The sequence below is a fragment of the Manacus candei genome, unplaced genomic scaffold (assembly GCF_025592945.1).
Source record: "Manacus candei isolate 608988 ecotype Guabito, Panama unplaced genomic scaffold, ASM2559294v1 h1tg000071l, whole genome shotgun sequence".
Lineage (NCBI taxonomy): Eukaryota > Metazoa > Chordata > Aves > Passeriformes > Pipridae > Manacus > Manacus candei.
The window spans coordinates 4554105-4572013 of record NW_026138119.1 but is presented as its reverse complement, the minus strand read 5'-3'; the positions used below and the strand labels follow the sequence as shown (position 1 = coordinate 4572013).

Genomic DNA, 17909 nt, shown 5'->3' with positions numbered 1-17909 from the left:
ATTCTTGTAAATATTATTGTCTTACAATATAAAGAACTAATTTTTAATCTTTTTTTCTTCCTATGAAAAGGGATTAATTTCTGGAGCAAAAGGGTCACATGTTTCAGCAACACGTTCTTTTACAGTTCCTGTTGCACTGCCTTGCTAAAACCAAGCTAAAGGAATTCCATGAGAAACTTAAACATGAACAGGGATATGAAATGAGCTCCCAGTATTGAAAGTTATTGGAAGCTGATCTCTTCCTTATTAATACAATTCCCCATCATGTACAAAAAGATATCTCCATGTTCCAGAATGCAAACAGAGTTTTAATCTTTAATTATATTCTCAACCTCAGCTCTTCTGGTGAGAAGTATAGATGTGGGCCTGAGGATTATTGCTTTATTACATTATCATCTCCATGGTACTTAATGAATATTGATACTTAATGCAGCTTTGCCAGTACAGGGAAAGAAGAATTTCACAACTGCACAAAGAACTTCTGATGACTTTTCTCAAAAGGGAAAATACAGCCCCACACTTGGCTCTTGTAACTCTTGAATACTTCGAGAAGAGGCTCAGAGCTTGGAGTCCAGCTCATGGTACTGAATTACTGCAGTAACAACACTCACATGTTGAATACAAACAATCCCACTGCCCACAGCCTGTACCTGGTGAACTGGCACATCAGATTCCTCATGGAAACCCAGAAGGTTTGGGTTGGAAGGGACCTTAAAGATCTTTTCATTCCACCCCTGCCACGGGCAGGGACACCTTCCACTAGAGCAGGTTGTTCCAAGCCCTGTCCAACCCGGCCTTGGACATTTGGTTTCAAAGTGTGAATCCCCAGCTGGCATTTCAGAGCTCTAACACAGCCAGGTCAGACTGGAGAAGTGTATTTTAATCTCTTAAAAAAATACAAAACTGATGAAAATTTACTGCCTTAAGCATGCTTTGTCATTACCTTCAGAATATCCTGCCTTTTTTCATAATGAAAATCCCAGAACCCAGGAAGCAATTAGATGCTGTTTATAAAACAAAATGCAGAAAAAAACGTTTTCCTTCAAAAAATTCTTGGCAAAGGGCTCATCAGGATTTTTCCTTAATGTAAAAATGATAAATTATACAAGCTAAGTTCCAAATAATTTCTTCTGGCACATCTGATGACTGAGTGTATAGTTTATAAATATATATATATGTGTGTGTGTATATATGTATGTATACACATACCTTTCAGCTAATTGTTAAAAATAGTAACAGAATTGACAGTGCACAATTCTATGTACACAGCACACAAACACAACAGAATCTGTCAGTGCTACTTATATGACAGAACCATTAAACTGACAGAGAATCAATGCCATGACAGAACAGCACTTTGACTATGTTGGTATTAAATCAAGTTACAATAAACACAGAGTTTGGGATATCTGCATGTTTTTTTTCCAAATCCAGATGAACAGATACCTGCCGAGCCAGTAAATTAACTTTGTTTAAGGAGACCACTCACTAAAGAGCATCTTTAGCTGATGCAGTTCCAAAGGATGGAAAAAGTATAGACTTCTTTTGGATATATTAACCTTCTCTAAAAGAAGAATCCAAATGGATTCTGAGGTGTAGAGAGCAGACTGGAGACCTCTTCCATCTCACCTAGAGCAAGTGGCAGAAACAACCTGGCTGTCCAGAGTCTCTATATCCTCAAGTACATCCTTACTAACTCCTAAAAGAAAACTTACCTTCACAGGTTTTTGTGACTCATTTATCTAGAACAATATCATGGGCAGCACTGTCCTTTTTTTTTTTTTTTTAATAAAGGAAAAGTAATTTTGCTGGTGTGCTCCCAGCAATAGAGTACAAACTCACAGATCTTTTTACTCAATCTATTACAATGTTTTCACTGTCAGGTTGTGGCATCCATCAGACCACAAGAGATTTACAAGACAAGTTGAAGAGCCTTAAAACAAAAAAATATTGGACTCTCTTTTACTCAAACCTCTCTGTTCATTGAGCCTGAAGTTGTCAAACAAGAATCAGATTTCCACTTGTTTATTGTTTATAGTGTGCTTATTTCTCCAAAACCACAAAGTGACAACAAATGACCCTAAAAGGCACCACAAAGGGCAAGAGTCTCAGTACCTTTGGTCCTGATCAAGTTCTTGTTCTGGCAATTTTCTTCCAGACAGAGAAGACAGATGATTAATCTGGGAGCACTAAGAAGGTCCCACATAACAGAGCTATCGAAGTCACAGGGTTTCCAATTGAGACCCCTAAAAATTCCCATTAAAACTAACTGACCCTCTTGTGTGAGATAATGAACTTCACTGAAAAAATACAGTCAGCATCCTGTGCTTCCTCTTTTCTTTTTTCTTCCTCATCTCACAGTGACTCATTGCTGTCATTTGCCAGCTGGACAGTGACATTCCAGAGTCTGCTGGGATCCCAGGAGGGTGTTCCACCAGCAGGGACCATCTCTGTGGGCAACTCCTGGGAACATTCTGCTCCCTCAGGGTCATGGAGACAACTCCATAACTGGGCATTTGCTTTGGAGATGTGGTGCCAAGCAAAATAATACAAGACTAATCAACTGCATCAATTACTACATTTCAAGAGAAAAGGAAAAACCAAGTTGTCGTTTCTTATTGTCCTTATTTACGGATTTCAAACCAGAGGCAGCCACCCTGGTTTTCACGAGGGCTGCACACAAACACTTCCCCAGTCACTGGGAAGGAGCTGACAGCTTTCAGCACTTCAGCAAACACTGCTTTGAGACTCCTTAACAGAAGGAAAGGACCAGCAGCCAGATGAGAAGCATGTGAGGGAACGCATCTATTAACACATACAGGGAGATGTCTTGTTAATAGAAGACAGAAGGAGGGACAGAGCAGGCAGAGAAAGCAGCCAGCAGTTAGTCATTTCTCACACGGATCATTTGGCTAGAAATGAGACACTCATCAATCCAGCCTTCCTTTCTGCACTTTCAGAGCCAGTGAAAACCACTACTGAAAAGCAAAACCAAAAGGCCTCTCTTTGAAACTGCTCAGCACCTCGAGGAGCAAGAAAATGTAAATTTTCCTGGTAGTGGTTGCACAGGACAAAGATCTTCCATATTCAAAACCACTTTTTTGATTCAAAATTGCTGCTGCTGTTTCAGGTATTGACTGGAGAAAAACTAGAGCCTCTCACCTCCAAGACACCCTGAGGTTGTCACAACACACACTGAGGCTGGCGAGGGACAAAGGGCTGGGGGCCCACCAAGAATCAGCTTTGCCATTAGTGAAACCCCTTCTCCAGCTCCTTCTGTGAGTATAAATAAAGAAAGAGATGGTAGAGCCTCCAAGATAAACCAAGAAGGTCTGGGGTTTGGTTTGTTCCTCTGTTGTTTTTTTTTTTAATGGCATTTTGGAGAAAAAGGAGAAAAACAGAGCAGAGAGAGAGACTGAGGGCTCAAGTGAACAGTGAACTGACACAAAACTTGATTCTTGTGCTGCATCACCACCCTTATGAGAAGAAACAGCATTTGGGTATGTTTAGTTTGTGGAATACAACTGAAGTCTCACCACAGCAGTAAAGATCAAAGATAATTGCTCAGCTTGCACCACTGCCATAAAGAAGGTTGTGCAATAGCCAAAGTTATTCATGCAGCTTCTTCAAGAAACAGGAACATAAATAAATAAGTAGATTAGTAATGTGCTCTCTAATGCTTCCTTTAACTCAGATTAAGACATATTTACAATCAAACTATCCATGTGCAAAATCTGCATAAGATTAAAACAGGTTTTAGAAGATTCCTTGCCCAAATCATCACCTGTGATACCTCCTGAGCAAGTGTTTCCTGCATTCCTGTGCTGGCAGAAAGGAATGACTGCAGTGTTGCTGTTTGCTCCAATCTGCTCTCCTAAAATGACATTTTGGCATACAGCTGGTTTTGACTACTTATGTTTAAGAAGGGCTCCAGATAATATAGTTACTCTGAACAACATTTAATAAACACTTGACTCATTGTTACTCAGCTCAAAGACTTGTCACTGAACTTGATTTTAATAGCACACATCAAAGCCAAAACAGACCAAGAAATAGTTTCCCCTTTCTTGATGAATTAATAAAGCTAAAAAAAACACCTCAGTCCTTGAATTGCCATGGGAATATTAGTATTCAGGATGCCCTTTCAAGGAGATCTGTAGTTTTGCACCTGGATGTTTTCTTCTTTTGCATTTTATAGAGAATGAAGGGGGGGGAAATATCACAGTATGATTCATCATTATTTGCATGAAACTACAGCAAAATCAAGATATTAAAATCCATTTGTCACACTTCTATTTTTTTAAAATACTTTTCATAAGCCTATTTTCATAAGTCTTTTCATAATCTGCTTCTGCCCTGTGTTGGAGACAAGATATTGAGCTCAACAGGTGTTTGATTTGACTTAATATAACTATTATTCTCTTAAGACACACCAGGATAGCAAATAAGAACAAATATGGAAAGGGTAAAGAGAAGCCAAAGAGGAGGAAACCAGTGACAGATAAAGGGCCAGCTCAGCAGAAACACATTTTCCCTGTAAATAATGTTGGAAGTGGTAATAAGATACTGACACATAATTCAGCTGCTGGTTGAAGTTGAGCAACCACACTAAAATTTCACTCTATCTGCAAATCCTAGGTAAATGCACCAAGGAAGGAAAAATCACTTGCAGATAAAAAGACACACAATACTTCTAAAAATGTATATTATGTATCTCACATTAAGATTTATACAGCTGCAGCTTTCGAAGAACAGATTTTTCTATACAAAACCAGAAGCCAGCTCTTTCTCTATATATATTTCTAGTGACTAGAGAAGCCATAATTTTAAAAAAAATGAACAAAACACTAAAATATTTTACAGACTTTCTGAAAAACTGCGGCAACTGGTATCACAATACTCCAGTTTACAGACTTCTTGGAGAAGTCCATCTGAAGCTCCAGATACCCAAACAGAGGAAGAAAATGATTGGCCAGTTTTGTCACAATATCCCCACTGTTCTTTCACACCTATCAGAGAAATAACATCTGGTTTTCAAACTTTTGCTAAGCCACCCTTCTAACTCTCCTTTGTCTGACGTATTGGTAAAACAATAGAACATTTTATGGATTCTTGAATTACCAGTACTTTAAAGTTAATATACAAGGGGAAAGCTCTATTGACTCTGATTTTTTTCCTCATTTCCTTTAAGAAAAAACCCACTAAACACAGGCCTGTGGGCTCTGGTGACAACGGGGACTTTTATTATTGCAACTATGAGGTTTTTGGTAGCACAGTGTTTATACCTCAGTGACTCTTGTTTCATGAAGAAAAGCAGGCAGTTTCCACAAACTACAAGGATGCTCAGTACAACGAACAATTGCTTAGCACTCCATTTTCTACACAATAATCATTTTCTTACATGTAACTAAATAATTTAGGCAGTTTATTAATTTATAAGCTTAGCTGTGGACATCTCTGTGTTTTTGGCATCAGTACACAGGCTGCCTAAAGTGTTGATACTCTCTGTCCTCAAATAGTTCCTAAGTGTCCTCATAATTGCTTGTCACCTGTAAAAGAGGTTCAGATCCAACGCAAAATTAACATATGGTGAACAGATGGACTCGGAACAGACGTTTGCCGAGAGAGTACTCACACCAAAGACTTTCTGGCTTCATCTCTCAGGACCTTCAGAAAAGTCCTGCTTGAAGCTCCAAGTCATACTAATCAGGGGAACATCGTTCCTCAATGACAACCTCGTGCTGCAGGAACTTTTCATGACCTGCTACAAAGACTCCTCGCAAGTTTTCTGTTGTGATGGTGCCTCCGTGAACAGAGGAGACAAAATATTGGTTCCAGAAGGTACCCACCCCTCCAACAAGAATTATCTATACTGTATGAAACAAGAATACAACAAGCACAAGGGTGCTATGATGGTGATTAAAGAAAAACACAATAAAAAGTTCAAAATAAATCCGTGTCCCCCGCCACCATGGACATTCTTCCAGACATTCCATTACTTACTGAGGAGGTAAGACAAGAATCACAATAAAAAAGTTCAGAAGAAATAATCTGGCCCCCCACCATGGACATTCTTCCAGATATTCCATTACTTACTGAGGAGGCAAGACAAGAGTTGTTGGCTGGGCTTTTGGTCTGCGCTTTGCAGAGACTCCCATCTGGTTGGCCGAACGTTTCAGGGACTGCTGATTCAAAAGGCCAGATGCCAGCCCAGCATGGTACTGCAGCTGGAGGAGAAAAAAAAAAACATGGATATATTAAAACACACACCACTGCAGTACTCTGTCTATGTCAGTCCTCTACCACCTGTTCCACCTGACTCAAATTACAGCCCGTCAGTCAGTTAAAATACGGGATTTCAGACACACTGCTTGGATGGAAGATGACAGGAATAAAAGCACATGGAAAAAGTCTGCTGTGAAATAGGCATTAGGAGGAAGTTATGCATTAGGGCAAGTAAGAGGATGAATCAAAGACTTCCTCTCAAGTCTAACTCTCCTGAAACCTGGGCTTGCTTTTAAATGTTAAGACTGTTTCTCCTCCCAAGGGACCAAGCATTCTTACTTTTAGGAAGATGATAAGAGGAAGACAGAGGTAACCCTTTCACTGTATAAACCAGCTTTTTAGAAATAACACTCATCTTTTTCTCCTTAAATATAAAAACACAAAACATTCACAAAGAAGTTTCTTCCACTATAAATAAAAATCTTGCCTTTAAAATACCTGCTCACGCATCTCCACAGCACTGCAGAAAGATTCACATTCAGTAGCTTTCCCCTCTAAACTTTTCTTTGCCAACAAAAGACAAATTTATGAAGGACACAACATGAATCTGCAAGATTTTGAGTGCCCTCCCACAGCTTTCAGATTTAAGAACAGCTACAGAGCTGTGCTTGCCCTGGAACCAGCTCCACATGCAACAAGTCACAAGTTCCCCTCTGAAAACTTTCAATTACATTCTTAGTTTCCCATTTTTAAAGCAGAAGATTCAGTGTGGGGCATATATAATTTCCTTCATCATTCCAATGCCTTCCTCCACGTGTTCATTAAATTGTCTGAAGATTTGTCCTGCAAAAGGTGAACCATTTTCACACATTAACACCTCTAACCCCAAGGTCTGCAGCTAAAAAAAAGGGTTATGGTTAGAAAACTATGACTTAAAAATGTTCAGAAAATAAAGTGGTCTTAGGCCAAGCTGTTCTGCAGGAACTGACTGAAAAGGAGGGAAACAAAGCTTGGAAGTGATCCACTTGAAAATGGCTATGAAAATGAGGGAAGGGATCCCAATGAGCCAATCTGCCTCACATGTCAGTGCTCAGCACATCCATAAGGATTTCTAACAGGTTCCTGATCTATTTGGCTGCTTTGCCACGTGATCTCAGCTGTGGCACAAGGGAAGACACGGAATTTCTGATGGGAAGAGAACTGTGCTCTGCCAGGGATGGGCAGGGGGGGTGTTGTACTGCCCCAACCAATGAATTTTGCTCACATTTGTTTCTCTCCGACAGTTTTCTGAAATGAAAAAAAAAATCAATGGGAGCAACAGAGGGTCCATGTTTGAAAGGTGATGTTTCAGTGTCAGGGGCTTAGTTTTCAATCTTCACTACCTGGATTTGCAGGGAATTAAAGGGAAAGACAGCTCTTCCCTCAGACTCCAGGAATATGTTTTTCCCTTTTCCTCTTGCAGTCCTCCCTCACCACTTTGTGCTGGTGACACCATTCACTGATGTTGCCTGTGCAGAATGACACTGACAGGTATTTCAGGTCAATCACACCAATCTTTTAAAAATATTTCATAACCTCCCAGTCTGCCATTCAGTGGTCAGGCACTAAAAAAAAAAAACAACAGAAGGAATTAAAAAGAAATATATTCCGAAAAACAATTCTATCCCTCAAAGCTGAATCCCAGTGATTAAGGTATTTTTACTAATTATTTCTTCATAATCTACCTTTGCTCCTAGGAAAGCAGATCCAACTGTCAAAATCTATAAGGGCGATTAAATATTTACCAAACCATCTTTATATTGGGAGAAAAGGTCAAAGTTAATAAAACTGACAGGCAGCTTCTGTCCAACTTGATTTATGCATTATTAAAGTATCACATCCTGCACTTGCACAGGATGCACTCCTTTTTGGGGATGAGGGGTGTTAACTGAAGGGATTGGGAAAAATTTCTTAATCATTTGTTCTGAGGAGCAGAAACAAGACTGAAAATAGTGCCAAAGTTGGACCACAAGCATCAGAACTATAGTCAGGATGGATGGATAAAACACTTGCCATTCAGTTCCTTTCTCCTCTTGCAAAATAAACACCTTTGCCTGCCAGCATCATCCAGGAGAGAAAATCTCAGCTAAAAACAAGCCAGGCTCCCCCAAATTTTTGCTTACTAATAAGAGAACATCTCTAAACATACTCTCTCCACTTTAGGGAATGCAGGTGAAATGTCATGTCAGAGGATGCTGGAAGGCTCATGCAGGGGAGCTCATGGGACACAAACACTTGGAGGGTTAACAGAATGGCAAAGAGCCACAGCTTTATCCATAAAATATGGTAAATACTCCCTGAAATGAGTATTGGTGCAGCACAAGTAGTGCTGCAAATCATTCCTTTATCAGCTGCAGAGGAACTCCCTGTCATACAGAGGCTTTATTACAGTCAGTATCCATGTCTTTCAGCTTTGGGGAATTCCAACTGGTTCATGTGTCTTTACTGCCTAATGAAATGTTCCTCCACACAATTTCAATAAGATGGATCTTTCCCCCCCAGTACGTGCAGATGAAACAGAAAATCTATTTCGGAAAACCAAGAAATCAAAGACAACGACAACAAAAATCAATTTACAACATTTAGCAGCCAGGATTTACCCCAGTGCCAACTTGCAGAGTTTCATGATGAGTCTCATGATAGCTGATATTTTTCTAAAAAGTGCAGTTCCAAGTTGATGTGTGAATTCTACATTTTAAAATCAAAAGCGACTCTAGTTCTCAAGGATGTATGAAAAGTACTGAAAATAACACTTCAATATAGACAGAAGCTTTACAGGAAGGTAAATAAAAACAGAACTTGATTATTTATAAAATTTTCTTAACATTCATTATTTTTCTATGTTAATGGCCACACGGTCTATGTTTTTTAGAAGAAAATATTATCACTAATGTTTTCCAGGTGTCATAATTCACATTTTCAGTGTTCCTGAGTATACAAAAACTACATTAATATATTAACAGGTGTCAATCTTCCTCACTAAGGGAAATACATCACAACAGAGAAAGCACTTGGGAGTCGCTTTTCTCATGGTTGTAACTGTAAGGAGGGCAACTTCTTCAATTACATAAGATTTCTTTGGCTTTCACATGAACCTTAAACAGAAAAGGTGTATTAGAGAATCACAGATTTGATTTAGCTCTGAAAGCATTAATATTTTTTAAGATGTTAATCACATAATATCTTTTATTTCTTCTACCCCGCTGACTCTCCTTACCAGAAATAAGGTAACACATCTCCTCAAACAATCCAAACAAGACAAAAGAACCCCTCCATCTGCCCAAAAATCCCACTGTGTTCTGCAGAGGGTCTTTAAGGTCTGGAGCAGACAGAAAACTTCTGCTGCAGCCAAAGGGCTCCAAGCAGAACCTGCAGAAAGGCCCCTTCATTTAACAGAAGTGCACTGAGCAGCTCATGACAGGTTTGTATCTTGGCCTATAGGATTACTCTGCAGTGCCTGTTATGAAACTACAGACGTGGACATTCGAAATTTAAAAATTAAAAGCTCCACCATTAGAAAGACTCTGGGTCTGGAGGTCTTCAGTTTGCATAATTCATGGGCTGGAGGTTTTGCATGTGCTGAGTGCTGACCAAACAAGTCAGTGCACTGCACTTACTGACAAGGTCATCCCAAGTTGCAAAATCGGTTGAAAGAAGGTAAGAATCAGGGAAAAGAAACCCTCCCCCCCAAAAAAAAGAGAAAAAGAAACAATCAACCACTTGGAGCCTTTACAGCTGATCACATCAGCTCACAGTTGCACATTACATTTACATATTGCCATTATTTAAAGCTTTTTAAGCACCAACAGGTTTCCTTTTAAAAGTGAAATCAGAAGAATGATCTTCACAATCACATTACCCTGTTTTTTCTGTTCTGATGTACTTACTGACCACAAACACAAACAGAAAAGCATTTTTCTCAGCTATAGGTAATAAAAAAAATGTTTATATCCATTCCTCTAAGGAACTGAGTTTCAGAGAGGTGGCTGCCAGATACCCCTGTGGCATTTTCCCAGTTCACTGCAATCCTGGGGATGCACATTTGCCCCCTTTAAGACCCTCAGTGCTCTGCCCCTCATCATTAAACTATTTTTCCCCCCTTCCAGCTAACAAGGGATTTGTGCATTATGATAAAACTCCACTTATTCTTTTGAAAAGAGCAACGAGCGAGCGAGCAGGACACTCCCACAGTTTCATCTCTGCACACTAAAGCAGGCAAGAGAAAAATTACACCACCTTAATTGATATTTTTTAGCTTCTCTCAGATAATGAGGTCGGTTTGGAAATTCTCTTTCTCTCCAAACAACATTTGATCATTTTAGCATAGCTGAATTCTTGACTTGACCAAAACAGCATCAATAAACCAAAGGAACTGTCTCTGATTTCTTTACTCACTGGTTTCCTGTTGTGGAACTGGGTTGCAGGCTTTTCAATTAACAGGAAAGCTAGACATTTTGTCTTTATTCTAGTTTACAGTTTAATTAAGACACTTTTTCCAATTTCTAAAAAGTATTTATGCCCCCCAAACAAGAACATTTAAGCAACAAATACCTATCCATGACAGGAACAAAGGTTGCCCTCCATTCCTTTTTTTAAAAAAATCCCTCTACAAAAGTTACTGCACATTTCCCTAAACATCCTGATCTGACTAAACTGGAAAAGTAATGAGCTCACACTTCTCTTAAAATCCTCTCACATGCCCCAGCTGGTACTTGCATTGCACCAAAATGCACAGAGCCATGGCCTCATCCTGGTCAATAAACCAGGATACAGAGCAGCCCGAGAACATCAGCCTGCACAGGCAATCTTGTTTTTCCCTTAGGTCTCTCCTACCTCCCTCCCTTCCTCAGCTTGGGAGTTCAAAACCAAGTTTAGACATTAATATATATATATAATGGCACAGTAGTAGGAGATGTACTGATGCATATCCCTGTTTCTTTTAACACCCTGTCTTTGCTACAGTTTTTATTCCATTGTCTTTGAATTCGTATTTTTGCTGAGGGTGCTGTTTTAATTACTGTCAGATTTCAGCCTCAAAGTGTGTTCTCCCCATACTTTTCTTTCGAAAACATTGAAGTTCTGCTGATGAACGACTGCTGATGAATGTTCCCTCACTCCAATACTGCTTGCAAGTCTTTGGCTTTTTACCATGCACAGATAGCAAATTTGGCAGCACTTTCTGCAAGGAATTGGTCAAAACTTCAGCATCTGCATCCTTGTTGCCAATAAAATGACCTGCACTGTTCCAAGTCTCTGCAAAAGCCACTACTCCTCCTCCACGTTTTTTTCTCTTAAAGTATTCTGCAATCCATTTAATAGTTACAGCAGTGACATATTCTTGATTTTTGGATAATGTCAACACAAAGGGACACTACACAGCCAACAGGTTCTGAGTTTTAAAGAGACCTAGTCTTTGAAATGGATAAAGAGGCAGAGTAATCACAATCTGGGGTTACACACTAATTTATTTACTTCTTCAGAAGGATAACTACTTCATGCTTGAGATGTTTATACCTCCAGGTGTTCTGAAGGGCTTGAACACACATATTTCCTGAATGATAACTCAATGAACTGGCATTTATTTCATTGTATAGGCAGCTACAACCCAGACATGACAGAATCACAAAAAGCAAAGTAAAATTATTACATTTTGTTCTGCATTTAAATGACAGAATAAAACCACGTGCAGTGACAAACCACAGCATTTTCAAGTAACCCTGAACTCAAGGCAGGGAGTTGGTACAGGCAAATGGTTCTAGCATTGCTCTGTGTGGTATATTCACATTTGTGTGTTCACTTAAAATATAGATTTCATTAGAATCTAAAAACCCAAGAAGTGCACATGATCAATATCTGACAGAAAACCCTAACTCCTTTTTGACAGAAGTATTATCTTTGCACAGGACAAATAATCTGTAGCAGGGGAAAGTCATCATTTGAACTCAAGACTTCAGTAAGGACACAACTAGTACCTTCCCCCAGTGCTGCCATGCTCCCCTGAACAGCCCCCAGAACCCTGAAGACGTGGCTCTCACACTAAAATTAGTGTTTTCTAAAGCCTCAGACTAAATCTTTGGTGTCAGGGGCTCAGTTGGGCAGCAATGTCAGTATAAAGTATGACCTGCTGCCCCCATGAAAGGGGATGCTCAGGTGCTTAGGTAAGAAATGTGAAGATACTTTAAGCTGGCGTGGTGGAATAAAGGGCTGCAATCAGGTACAGAAACACTCCTCAAACTGTCCAGCAGCACTGCCACCATTTGCAGCTCTGTGGTTGGGCTTCCCTACAACAAAGTACTTTTCAGACAAGTAAAGAAATGAATACTGTTCTTCAATAAAATGTCTACAAGGTGCAGCTTATGTAAATCCAACCAGCCCAGGGGCACAGTCAGACAGGGGGAGACTGACGGTCAAAGCACAGATGAGGGAAACCCATTAGTGGGTAAGAATGGAACAGTAATGACACCAGCCAGTACTTGTGCTGCTAATTTATTTTTTCCCTTAACTCATTAAATTTAATTGTTTCAACTTCTGTTAAATGCCTTTGGCCGCTTGCACAGTAATTAAATGCACAATATATTTAGAGTAGCAGACACCCAGCCTGAGTGGCAGACAACAGCCCAGCCCAGGGTCTTTCTGTCAGCACATGGAAACCTGGCTTTCCTCAGACTTCCATGGCCTTGCTGAAGGGGAAATTGTCCTTGAAGGTCAGTACCCCAGCACACAGTTTATCCCAGGGATGCCAAGGGTAGATGGACACACCCTGACAAAGCTACACCAGATATCACCACTCTTCTACTAGAGGTGACCACCCTGCTCTGCCACCAGAAAGGATTGCAGGAATACTGTTTAAACTGGAGATACTTCTTCCTTAAGTAGTTACTTTTGCTAATCTCTTTCTTTACATCCATCAGGCATCCTGAAGGAAGGCTGCTGGGAATGCTAAATTCCAGCCCGCTGGCGACAACCAATGAAAGCCTGAAGCTGGAGAGTGAATTTTGGAACAGATGCACGTGGCCCATTTCCCTATAAGAACATTCCCACTGCAGCTTCAGAATGTTCACAATCACATTAATTTATCCTTCTTTTCAAGACAGTACAAATTAACCCACAGAAAACATTCCTACACAAATAAGAGCAAATCTTAAATTAAAGGCCACAGTTATAACTGGTTGGTGTGGGAGGTTTAAACTCTCACCCTCACATGTAACACCACAGAAAAAACCTGGAATTACCACAGGTGGCTGAAGTTGCATTCTGGAGGATGAGTGTCAAAAAGAACCTTAGAATACCTGTGGGAAAGGACCATACCCACTGTGCTGCAACCAGAACACTGAAATGCAATGGTCAACAAAACCTGGAACTATTTTTTCCCCCCACAAGGCAATTAAAAAAAGAACTTTTCTGCCCTTACTCAGGTTTTCTGTGATCAGAAAATAACGACAGATATCCTGCCTTCAATCTCACACTGACTTCTGGCAAGCAGAGCAATCCAGCTGCAGCAAAGTGAGCTTTTCCTTCTCTGAGAAGTCTCACTGACAGTTTTCTCCATCTAAAACAATACTATCCATTAACCAAGAACTCCAGACTCAACTATCTTTTTTTAAACCTTTCAAAATAGCCATTTATGGCTTGCAATTTGAACTTTGAGGAATTTTACCTGATACACAACCAGACATAAGAAAAAAAATCAGCAACATATGGCCAAACTTTTTAAAAAAATAAATTCCCTACCCTTAGTGATTTTTGACTGTCTCTGCTTTTGGATGACCAAGCTGCAATGCATGAAAAGCCAAGTTCAGAAAAATCAGGTTAAAGGTTCAAGTTAGACATCCCCAAAATAAGTAGACATTTATAAAAGTCTTAGTCAAATTATCTCTTTAGGTTTTAAAGAGTTAAGTTATGAATGTTCTTAGGAATGAAAAAAGAATCTATCAGGTTTGATTGATAAAAGTGTAGCTTTTAACTAAGACTGAAAAAATGTAAGACTGGCAACATTATTTTCCAGAATAATATGCTTCCTCTGCTTTTTTTCAGCACAGAGCACATAAATCAAAGAAATGTTAAAGAGGCCCATACATCACAAGCTGGCATTTCTAAACTATTTACAAAATCTGTAATAGTCAAGAGGATGGAAAATACAGAAGTGTGACCAGCAAAGTTCCTGAAAGGAAAAAAAAGGCAGTTCTACCATCCCAGCAGGGTTAAGGTTGGAAACAATTCTTGATTGTAGACTTTAAGAAAACACTAAACCAAACCAATCCTGATAATAGAGGGTTACAAAGAGCAAACAGGACAGTATATTGGCCAAACCAGAGGGAAAGTAGATTGGAGCACAATGCTTGTTCCAGGGTTCTGAAGACATTAAAATCACAGAATCATTAAGGCTGGAAAAGACCTCTGAGAGTCCAACCTGTGACCCAGCACCACCTTGTCACCCTGCTCAGAGCACTGAGTGCCACATCCAGTCATTCCCCGAACACTTGCAGGGACGGTGACTCCACCCCCTCCCTGGGCAGCCCCTTCCAAAGCCCGACCACCCCAACAGTGAAGAAATTCTCGTGATGTCCAACCTGAACCTCCCTGGCAAATGCTCTAATAATGCCTAAAGTCCATACAAAAGCAGGGCTGACATTGCACTTGCAAACAGACAGTCCCAAAAATATCAGCAGCTCCAGCGCTGAGCTGTGTATCCATCAAATTTTCACATCCCTACATCTAAGCACACAACAGCCTTAGACAGATTAGGTTTTCCTCAACAACTTTTACAAATGAGAATCTCATCTCCTCTTCTGAAACGAAAGGCATGGATTATGGAAAGTTTATCTGTCCATCTGTTGGAGATGTCACACTCTGACTAGAGAGTGCAAAAAGCACAGAGATGTTTTACAACCAAATCCAAAACTCGCTGCAGTCTGAGGGAGTGGAAGAGCCATATGCTTTGCAAAAACACCTCTTTTGCTACACTTTTTTTTTTTTTTACCACAGCACAAAGAGTAACAGTTCGAAAGCTGCTGTAATCTTTATGGCTGAAAATAGATCACATATTCTTACTCTCATCTGCCACGCTCGGGTAAGGGAACGGATCGGAAACAGGGAAAACAAGGAAATACTACTGTGGGCAAGGAAAGCTGAAAAAGACACTGCACTGCAAGGAGTTACCTGCAATTCCAGGGAAAAGGGCAGCTCGGAGAGCCTGGGACCAGAATGATGCACAACAGGAGGTCTGGTGCAGTGTCACATGAAATGTTTTTACAGTTTTCTCTGTCAGCCCTGAACATTTGCAGTAGGAGTATCTGAGCTGAAGCTGGGGGACCTCAGAAACATCTTTAGGAGCAAAACAAATGGAATACACTTCATCCTATTTTCATGGGAGCTTGTAATGATATTATAATTAACTCAATTACACCACAAGATTAATAGCCTTTAAAACGCTCCCAGTCATTCATTACAGGCCTAATTAAAACTCTCTTTTGGTGCTGAGCCAGCAAGAAATATGAAACAACTTGCTAAGTAACCACATAGAAGTATATAAGGTATTATCTTTATTGTGCTGTTTGTTTCCATGGTCACAATTCAGTGAGAAAGTTTGGCTTGCTTTTTTTTTTTTTTAACAAATCAAAAACAACAGGAAAGAAGGACAAGATGCCACTTTAGAGGCTTCAACACCTGCAACAGCAAATCAGCTCACCACAGCCAACCAGCTTGTTTCTAGTTTTGCTGCAACAGTTAAGGGCTTCTACAATAGCAGATGCCTTTCCTCCCACACATCAATTAATTTGCAAATGCACTCAGGTTGTAGAAATAATGAAGTGCTGAATGCTTCTCTATTGACAAGTTTTGCTGTCAGGAGGTGGATGCTGTGGGCGAGGTGCTAAAATCCGCTGCCTCTCCCTGCACGCCAAAGGAAAGACACGCCACACGAAACCTGGTCGACAGCTAACAGGGCACATCAATTATTTTATTTACTCCTCTCTCACTGGCACCAGAAGGAAGAAATCCTCCCCAAAAGCTTTTTATTGTATTTATCTAGGTGTCTGTAACACACCGCTCACAGGGAGATGTGAGGTTCTGGGGAACGCTGCGTTATTTGAGGAGAAAAGGAGCGTTTGTCAAGTATTTTTATACATGCTAAAAAAGTGACATTAAAATTAAGGTTACAAATGAAGAATTCCGTAACTAGGAAATGCTTCATATTGCCTATCCAATCTAAATCAGGCTGCCTGTGCTAAAGATTCAGACTTTCATTATGTGCTTCTTTCCAGACCTCAAATTACCACAGTCTGCAGGATCACATGGATGAAGAGGCAGTTACTCAGCACCACTTTCATGCACAGAATGTTATTTGCAGGATCTCACACAATGCCCACACTTCTCCTCTCAGATGTCTTCTATCATATTTTCCTGCTTTATCTTGCTTCTTTACAAATACTGTTAAATTTACCTTCACAATTCTTATTCCACTCATGCTGGGTGTGGATCCGAGGAATCTCCGACTTTTAAGAACACTAAATGTTTTTACTACTTACTATATTTGTAGTAGAGTTTCTACAGATAATAATTGCAGTCAGGTGCTCAGGAAGTCTTTGAAGCAGCCAGAAAAGGCTTTAAGCCAGGTCATGGCGAGGTTGGACTCTCTACCCCCTCTTCTATCACTTGAAATAAAGGATTAGTCAGTGGCAGTTCACTGGAACTTTCTGTCTTGACCAGCCACTAATTGGAAGTAAAGCACATCCTGCCAGCTGTTCTCTGAAAACAAGTTCAAAATGGAGATCCTGAACTTCCAAATGAAGTTCTGAGCTCTGGAGGACAGCATGTTTTCATGGATACAGACCATTCTCGTTTTGGAGTCCTCGAATTAGAGGGCACAGAGTTAGTGAGCACAGAACAGAGAAAAAAAAACCAAAAGAAAAAAAGAGTTGTTATAGTTAAGTGCCTGGACAGCTGGACTTGCTCCTTTCCACAAGCTTCCTAGGAAATATTAAGTCAACTTAAAATAACTTTTGTGAGTATTTAGTCTTGTCTCTTACCTAATTGAAGTTACCTCTGTGTTTATAATTTAGCAAATGCAGCTAGAGAAAACAGAATATACACACACTTTCAAGAGTCTTCCAAGGAAGGCAAGTGCCATATGATTCCTCTCCAACTCTTCCAGTGCTTAACTACCAGGAGTGTTTAAACCACCCACCTCAGCATTAGCCCAAATTAGTTAAACTTCTATTTTCAATTACTGTTTTTGTTTGCTATAATGAAAAACCTTCTTATCCACTTTTTCCCCCATCAATAAAAATGTTGATGTAAAGTGAGCCATCCATTGCAAAGTGAGCCATCCATTACCTTTTCTTTGCTGAGGGAAATAAATTGAACTTGTATGATCACACAGAAGGAGCACAGGAACCCAAATGCTTCTGCCCAGTTCTCACCTCTCTCAACTAGAAAACCCTAAATTAATGGGGCACCTGAATGGTAACTAAGTGGTTTTACAATTAGAATTATGTTTAAAACCATTTTCAAGTGTTAATAACTGAAAATGTTATTAGTAGAGAGGTACTAACAGGTAAAGAAATTTGCTGTAAAAAATAGATGATTTTCTGCTTTTTAAAATATGCAATTTTCAGGCTGACCTTGTCCCTTTTAAATTTTTATAG

General features: G+C 39.8%; 1 protein-coding gene across 1 annotated transcript in view; it reads right to left on the bottom strand.

Moving 5' to 3' along the window:
- MED27 (mediator complex subunit 27) overlaps positions 1-17909 on the bottom strand; it is an 82966-nt gene that overhangs the window by 43734 nt on the left and 21323 nt on the right. The window contains exon 3 of the mRNA XM_051807430.1: positions 6097-6227. Coding sequence (XP_051663390.1) covers positions 6097-6227 — 131 coding nt within the window. The remainder of the gene's footprint in view (positions 1-6096; positions 6228-17909) is intronic.